The sequence below is a fragment of the Gymnoscopelus braueri genome (assembly GCF_963280865.1).
Source record: "Gymnoscopelus braueri genome assembly, chromosome: 17".
In the NCBI taxonomy this organism is placed as follows: Eukaryota; Metazoa; Chordata; class Actinopteri; order Myctophiformes; family Myctophidae; genus Gymnoscopelus; species Gymnoscopelus braueri.
The window spans coordinates 22,996,991-23,005,799 of record NC_137617.1 but is presented as its reverse complement, the minus strand read 5'-3'; the positions used below and the strand labels follow the sequence as shown (position 1 = coordinate 23,005,799).

Below are 8,809 nucleotides of genomic sequence, written 5' to 3'. Positions count from 1 at the left end.
TGTGTGTGTGTGTGTGTGTGTGTGTGTGTGTGTGTGTGTGTGTGTGTGTGTGTGTGTGTGTGTGTGTGTGTGTGTGTAGATAGGAGAGTAATTGCAACATCTTGCTGTTTTTCTTTTTGTTAATTAACGTCAGTATGTGATAAAACAACTGAAACATCTTCCTCTTTACGGGTATGAAAAGATTAAAACAGTGAAGGAATACAACAGTTTCTAATCTCAGAAAACTTGTCCTCTTCTGTTTTTTTTTTTTTTTTTTTTCCCCCAACCTGCCATTCTGTGCGTGGACAAGTCAATCGCAATAGTTCCTTAACTTTTCTATATATATTTATATATCTTTTCTGTAAGAAATCAGTTTGTTTTCTGAAGTTGGAAGAGGAGAAAAGACCCAGTCTTTAAAGAGGAGCTGGGGAGTGTGGCTTTTCTTGACGAGTCCCATGCTCGCGATTCACCACAGAGTTCAACGATGAACGGGGGGAAAAAAGTGTCTGGTGTCCGTTAAGTCTCTTTATTGTCTGTCTTGTCCATTTTGTCTCTCTCTCTCTCTGTGGTCTCTCCGCACCCCTCGCTCTAAGTGCCTGAATCAGGACTGCTCTCCCAACGTTGCACTAAACTGGACTCCCCCTCATTTTCGTTCCCATCAGTCCTTCACGGGGGAGAGAGGGGTGGAGCGTTGGAAGTGGGGAACAGAGGACGAGATCATCAGCAGTGTTTACGGTTTAACGGTCTCTGGGAGGCATCCCGCCACTCACACCCTCCTGGCCCGCACTGGGCGCCACCTTCCCTCCGCGTCGGCACAAGTGTCTCACAGCGAGGGAGGGCAGAGCAGGAGTTGCGGGGGGAGCGGGAGGGTGTCGCTGGAGGGGATGGGGAGAAGGAGGATGTCGGAGCACGCCGATCTCCTGTGTTCAGTCAGGATCGAGTCCCCCATGCCCCCCCAAAGCCCGCTACCTCAGAGCCTCAAAGGGAGAAATGCTTAGGGAGAGAGAGAGAAAGAGAGAGCGAGAGAGAGAGCGAGAGAGAGAGATGGGGATGAGAGGTGGGTTTGCTACGGTGATTGTGTGGCTGGACTGCTTTGGGCGGAGCTGGGCGACAGGCTGGGGCTGCAGCTGCCTGGGGGGGCCCCGCTGGACCGAGCAGCCGTCGCCCCACTCTCCAGGCCCTCCGAGTTCTCCAGCATCTCTTGGATGAGAGGCGGCATTGATCCGGGAATCTCCATCTTCAGGGTGATGACACGTTCAGCTCCTGTGGAGAGAACAGAGAGGGAGAGATGAGGCACTGAAGTTAGTTGTCACATCATACCAATTTAGACTTTCGTTGGAACTGAACATAACAGGGAAGCTTTGACAGTGACCTGGCATTCGTCAAAATGGCACAGGGACAACTTATTTGTGTTTTCACACGGCAAGTTACTCGCTGAAATTCCATTCAGAAAAGCATCTGTTATTAGCTTTGGACGATTTCCATCCTACTGCAGAAATACTATTGGTACGGCAGCTAGCAATGCTGCAAAACAGCTACTGTACGTGAACAAACAATTTAACCCGTGTCAATATCTGACCTTTGGCGCTGATGCTTCTGAGATCGGTGATCTTCATCAGCATCTTGGGGAACATGTGCGGTTTGTGGGGCCTTCTCTTCCTCACGTAGATTTTCAAGGCCTCCAAAAGGGGCTCCTGTAGAACGTCCACCTTCTCTGCCTGCTCTAAGTCCTGACGGTCTGAGGAACAAACAGACAGACAGACACACAGTGCAAGGTTAATACTCACTGACCACTCATGTCCACATTTAGCCACTAGGTGGTGCTCAGTGATTACTTGTCTAAAGAAAGGAAAGTGATTGTGTGTTAGTAACAATTGATACAGGTCACTGTTTTCTTGTGACAAGTAGAGCATGATAAATGACAGGAGAGACATGCTTGAATAGGCTATGAAATACACCATTATGAGGGTTCAGATTGTAAATGAATAAATGTTTACCCTGAAAATAAATTAATATTTTAACCTATTTAAGCCTCTCACAATTAATCCAATGTACAAATATCAAATGTGAATATATAATGAAAACAATATTTTTGATGCCTGCGTAACATGTTGTTGGCTGACTTGTTGGATGAATGTCTTCTCAATGCCTTATTAATTGTATATTTCAAACCAGAAATACTCCTGCAGTACCTCCGCAAAGCAGACAGATGGCGCTGAGCAATCCCGTCTCTGCGTCGTCCATCTCCAGTGGAAGGAGCTGGTTGGCGAAGGCGAACACCAGGTCAGTGAGGGGGCCGAAGCCGGCGTTGTGCATCTGGGTTCGGTTTAGCGTCAGGCCATCTGAGAAGGTCATGGTGTCCTGCTCTGGCGTGTAGCGCGTACAGATCCTCAGAATCTGGGGAAGAAAACGACTGGTTTTAGAGTGCTTTCACAGGCTCACATGAGGTTTGCGGACATTTGATTATTTCATGGTTGGTCCCATGCAATTCCCCACTAATTTCTTTCCTTTTTCGCATTTAATTGCCTTATTATGTAAAGAGACAGGAAACCAAGGGCAGAGAGAGGAGACATACGAGACAAGACGGTGGTTGGATTTGAACCCGGGTTCTTGTGCTCATAAGGACCATATGGTCTATGGCGCACTGACCCGGTGGCCTGACCCACCAGGCACCCCCCCACCACACACACACACACACACACACACCTACAGTATTTCAACTGGAACATAAACTAACAAATCAAGCCAAACAATACACCATGATTATCTTCTCAGCCGCACTTAATTGCTTAACTACCTCATTAAGCCATAACGGTACCCAAAGGTAAGTGACTGTCACTGGTATATGGTATTTTGTCTTTGGGTCTTGTGGTGTCTAAGTATGCATTCATTCTATCTCTGTTTTTGTTTTCAAGCTCTGCCACAATTCCTCCGAGTGCACACAATAAAGATTCCAATCTCTCTGTTCTCGTCCTCACCAGGATGTCCAGACAGGCAGCTTTGAGCAGTGTGATCTGGTCGGCGATGGTGAGCGTGGTGAAACCGGGCAGCTGCTTGGCAAACTCCACGGTCTTGATGATGCACTTCGTGGAGAGCTCGCTGAACTTGTCCCACAGGTCCACATCCAAGGACACGCGCCGCTCCGAGCTGTTACTCTGTGGTGGAGAAAGAAGAGGGATATTTGATATTTTATTGACAGCTTAATATAATGGTTGACTAGATACACATAATGCACCCCTGTAATAGGTCTGAAACTGAAATATTCATAGAAGTATACATGCACAAACTGGCACATCTCTCTTGCACGCACGCACATATGCACGCAAACACACACACACAGTCTGTCAGTTGCTGACCGTAGTGTATTTGCCCAGCTGGCAGAGAGAGGGGAAGGTCTCCTGATGAGCCTTGCGGACCCTGTCAATCATCTGCTCGGTCTCGGTACTCAGCACATAGCTCTCTGTACACTCCTGCTTCTTCTCATCCTTCTTCTTCTTGTTCCGGTCGTTCCTCACAGCTGAAGGGATGGAAACAGAGAGAAAGAGGGGAGATACAAAGAGGGAGGGAGGGAGAGGACAGTGAGTTAGGGCACACAGCGGCCATTTTGAGTTTTTGAAAATACTACAAAAAATGGTTATGGTCCTTACACACTGGGACCGTTTATTTGGCAGTAATTTAAACGGCTGTGACATGAGAACATACAGTGATAAAGCAACGTAATTATTATTATTAATAATATTATTCTTTTTAAAATAAGGTCAATTTTTCATTGTGAATAAAAGCATCAACCTATATGAATGAGGCGTCACCAAAGTAATAATTTGATGTGACATATTCACAAACGTATTTTCAGATTGTTTATTAGTCACGCTCCAGGTGTGTTAAGGACCTTTAGGGTTAGGGTTGAAACCTTCTTGGTTTCCTAAGCTTTATATCAAGAGATAAACTTCTGCACCTACAATTGTGCCACTGCGTATTCCACCAACGTCGTCTACTTCAATCAATAGTTGTAAACGACATTCCGATATAATAAAACCTAGTGTAAAATACACAGAAACTGGTCGGCCTATGTGTTTTTTCCAGCTCGCAAACTGTTTTCATTCCCTTTACACCACGACACGGCGACACCGAGATACAGGCGAGGGGCACATCCAGCAATAAAGCAAGACGCAATGTTGCAAACAGGAGAGGTAACACCATCGCAGCGGTATGATATATGAAGATGTAGAATAGAGAGAGAGAAAGAGAGAGAGGAGTTGGTAGCACTGTAACTAGGGAGCAGTTGAGACACAGACACACAGACACACACACACACACACACACACACACACACACACACACACACACACACACACACACACACACACACACACACACACACACACACACACACACACACACACACACCTCTCCCGGTGTCCAACACCAAAAGACAAACGGTGGGAGGCGGTACCCACCAACAGGGGGAGGGTGAATGGTTGTGGAGGTAATGGAGATGAGGGTGGGGTGGGGGGTTGAAATAATCCAAAGCGAGGGGTTGTCGTTTCTCCTCTGGGCGATCCGTCTGGGAGCGGTGAGCTCAATCCCAAATGACCAAAAAAAAACCCCCACTCTGCAGGGTGTTTAGCATTGGAATCCCATTACAGGATCTGTCCATCGCTCGGCTCCCCCCACTCCACCCCAATGCTCAACTCACACACCCTGGGGTATAGGGCTCTGACAGGGGTTGTGTGTGTGTGTGTGTGTGTGTGTGTGTGTGTGTGTGTGTGTGTGTGTGTGTTTGCTTACACGTGTATGTACAGTATGTGTGTGTGTGTTTGTGTGTGTGTCGGTGCTGGGGGTTGGGTGAGGTGCTAGGTGATAAATAGTAGCGCCGGATGGAGCTATCCATAAGGCTGACAAATTGCCACAGCTTTCATTAGGGGTCCCGGCTAATCTAATAACATAATATGACAAATATCCTGCCGCTAATGGTTTTAAAAGAGCTTGGGCTGCTGAGCCCACTCTGGAAAAAGACCCTCCAGGTTTCTTGCTCTCCTCTGCTTTTTTCCCCTCCTCTCTCGTTCCTTCTCGCTCTCTTTCTCTCTAACACGCAGGTTTCCACAGGAGGGCCAGCCAGAGGGTGGCACGGGGGGCCAATTGGAAAGGAGAGGAAAATGAAAAATTCATAAGCTAAGATTATTGTGCCAGTTTAACCACTTTCAACCTGGTGTTCCTATTTCAGGCATGTGATTACTGATAGCTCACATGCGATGGTGTTGTGAGCTTGTAGATCGGATTTCTGGATTCAGTTTTTGCCATTTCGCAGTGCGGGGCTGCAGCCAGAGGTTATGGATATTTGGGGGAACCTTGGCATGGAAACGTTTGGGAATGCCTGCTCTAACATATGCCTCTATTTATCTATGTTGGTCACAAGCACATCGTCTTTTTCTCTCTCCTTCTATGCCTCCTGCTCTCTTTTTCATGCACCCTCTTTCCACAATTGGACACTTCCCCTTCATGATCATCTCTCTATCTCTGCTCGCCATCTACACCCAGACCCATCTCTCTCTCTCTCGCCCAAATTTGCCGCTGGGCACCATGCTCTCTCTTAGCCACTGACCTCGGATCAGATTTCCCCCGCCTTCTTGATTCTAACCTTAGCCATTAGAGGGGAGGGCGGCTCAAGCTGACGGGGGATCAGCGTCTGTGACAGTGTGGGATGTTCTACTCAGGGCCGTGTGTCATTCATCAGCCTGCAGACAGGGCCTCCCTGGCTGTGAGATTACGTTGAAGAGTGGGGGTGGTGGCGGAGGTAAAGGTGGAGGTCTGACACCACACTATACTACTGCCAACCATCACACCAGGAGGGGAGCCTTACTAGCAGATATGGGCTGATTAGGCATTTGCATTGCACGGTATTCCAGTGTTTTGTTTTATTGCATTTACAGTATATGCCCTAGGATAGTCACTAAAATAGACATCACTGACAATCATGCTTTTGACACAGACACACACACGTGAGGTGAAGCCAGGTGCAGTCTTAAGTGATGTGCGTACCCCCTCCAACCATTTTTGGCCCTCTCATCCTGGTGCCCCGGCGGGTGGGTTTGGGGGGTGGGGGCAAGGCTGGGTGGGCAGTGCCGGAGATGTCCAATTAATTCCCAAATAAAACTGGGGCATCCTTAGCGCCCAGACATTCCCCACACTGACAAATTGGCAGCACAATCATAAGCCGCACAACACAATTTAATGAAGTCATTAAAGAACTATTAGGGACGACTGGCGATCCGTCATGGCAAATTGCCACATGCAATAACTCGAGGGGGGGAAAGAAAACTGGCGGGGGAGCATGGATGAAAGAAATACCGCCCTGCTTTTTTATTGTGTTAGATTGTCTGTCTGTGTGTGTGTGTGTGTGTGTGTGTGTGTGTGTGTGTGTGTGTGTGTGTGTGTGTTTGCTGTGTACATGCTGGCGCCGAGCATTGCGTCTTTTTCGAATAAATGACGTGAATACAAATCCTAAACTGGGGGAAACGGTTTGTCCCGAATTGTGCACAGATCCGTTGTGCGTTCATCACCACAAATATGATTTACAGCTGAGCTCACGTGCAACACAGGCAGAATACTATGCCAGCAGGCATGGCCATCACTCCATCATTTGTTCTCATAGTGGGTTTCATAATAGCGTGTACGTGCGCCTGTGTGCTGCGACACACACTGTTAATATATGATTTTTTTCCCCTTCGTTGTTTGCACCTGTGTGTATTTGTGTGCATGACTGTACGTGACTGTGCGTGCGTGCCTGTGTGTGTGTGTGTGTGTGCCTGTGTGTGTGTGTGTGTGTGTGTGTGTACAAGATAGAGCGAGGGGGGCAGACGGGGATAATTCGAGGGAGGAAAATTAAAGTCCTGGCAGCTCGTCCATCACACAGATTAAATTCAATGGATGTCAATGTTCCCCCTGCCGCCATGTGCACGCCTAGCACTGCCGTCGCCGACAGTGATGAAACTTTCTCTCCCTCTCACTGTCCTCCAGCCCCCCCCTCTCTCTCCCTCTCTCTCTTTCTATGCCCTTCTCCACTCTGTCATTTTCCCTCTCTATGCTCTCGAGCGTAATCCCCCTCTCTCTCCATCTATTCTTTCTTTCCTGTCTTGACTCAAAGATTCTGTTTCTGTGTTCCTTTACTGGCTCTTTTATTCTGCTACAGCCAAACAATCCATCCTACGAGGACTGGTTAGTGAAGAGGTTTGTGTGCTACACATAAGCTAGATAGATGCAGGGACGGTGGGCCTAAAGGATCATTCAGAGCAAGAGCCTAGGGTGGAAAGGCTTGACTGGTGGACGTGGCCATTTCTCGCCCATCTCCAAGGTTGGAGGCGGAGCCTGTGTGAACATCCCATCATCCACCTCTGCACACATGCAATTCCGTACACCCTTATACACAGTTCTTCAACTGAAATCCCTGACCACCATCTCTCCCACTCAGGACAGTCTGATACACAAAAAACACATAGAATTTAGAAAGCAGCAGGCACATTAGCTGGGTTTTAACATAACAGTAAAGGGTTTGAAACAATGGCTTTGCAGTGTACTCACAACTTGGCAAAAGGCAAAAGAAAACCGAGGTACAAGTGCAAAGTACAAATGTGCATCAATTAGCTAGCACGTCCCTATCAGTTACAACATGTTTCAAATTGTAGCTATCTCTTCCTATCTTTTCCGGATCAGAGATAAGCACGTCGGTAGGTATTGACAGCATGTTATCCACTTACATGAGACATGAGCCTTGGTCTTGTCTCATCGCACGCTGTCAGGCTGATAGTAAACTGGCACAGCGCTCGCAGGCTTTCCACTGGTAGTAGACCCTCACTTTACCCCCACCCCCTCTTCTGACACCGTCTTGGTTGGCAGTGCCACCTGGCACAAGGCCTGGCACCGTTGTTGGGCAGACGCAAGGTCACCCAGACGTCCCCCAGGCCTAGTGGGGTGCCTGCCTTCTGTGTGTGTGTGTGTGTGTGTGTGTGTGTGTGTGTGTGTGTGTGTGTGTGTGTGTGTGTGTGTGTGTGTGTGTGTGAAATCTAGTGTTTAACATAGCTGTCTGAGAATGCATTTCTGTTTTAGGAGTGTATACTTATTTGCGTACGGTATGTGCATGCACTTTTGTCTTTATGCATACTTGCATGCACATTGCCCCATGTGTGTGTGTGTGTGTGTGTGTGTGCGTGCGCGTGTGCGTGTGTGTGTGTGTGTGAAAAAGAAGGCAACACGTATACTGGTGTCGATAAGTGCCGGATCTAACCCGAGGTGAACTCCCTCCCTGAAACTTGAACCCAACTAGGTCAAACTAACGCTACGTTATATTCACAGTACAGCACACTGGAATTCACCATTGCGGTGCAGTGCTGCCCCACGGCCACTAGATGGCCCTCCAGTACCAGCCTACTCCCCTGGCAAAGGGCTACAGCGTGCCCGGTGGTGTGTGTAAGAAAGCTACTGGCTGCTGTGATCCTTCTAACCATGATTAATGGCCCCATTCAGAGCTAAGGAGCTCAGAGGATAACTTCCTTTACCGTAGGCCACAGCCTAGAGGCGTGGGGAGCTCTCCCCGTGCTCAACATGCCGTAAAGACTGGTGTACAGGATGACAGGGGACAGAAAAAGGACACAAGGAGGGACGTAGAGGGATTGTACAATGTGAAATTAACACATTGCGTTTAGCACAACGGGGCAGACAATACAACCGGCATTCGCACTAGTAGGCATGTGTGTGTCTGAAAGAGGAGGACACATACTTATAGGGGGAGACGTGCACAGGTTTCTCTGTGCGCGTGTGTGGGAAGGCGCGCTTG

General features: G+C 48.2%; 1 protein-coding gene across 6 annotated transcripts in view; it reads right to left on the bottom strand.

Annotated features, from left to right (window-relative positions):
* Positions 1-8,809, bottom strand: part of raraa (retinoic acid receptor, alpha a) — a 205,194-nt gene continuing 196,385 nt past the window's right edge. For all 6 annotated transcript variants that reach the window (XM_080455506.1, XM_080455509.1, XM_080455504.1 and 3 more), the window contains 5 exons: positions 3,336-3,496; positions 2,958-3,134; positions 2,172-2,376; positions 1,559-1,717; positions 1-1,242 (listed from right to left, as the gene is read on the bottom strand). In XM_080455506.1, the coding sequence (XP_080311632.1) occupies positions 1,046-1,242; positions 1,559-1,717; positions 2,172-2,376; positions 2,958-3,134; positions 3,336-3,496 (899 nt within the window). In that variant the 3' untranslated portion in view covers positions 1-1,045. The remainder of the gene's footprint in view (positions 1,243-1,558; positions 1,718-2,171; positions 2,377-2,957; positions 3,135-3,335; positions 3,497-8,809) is intronic.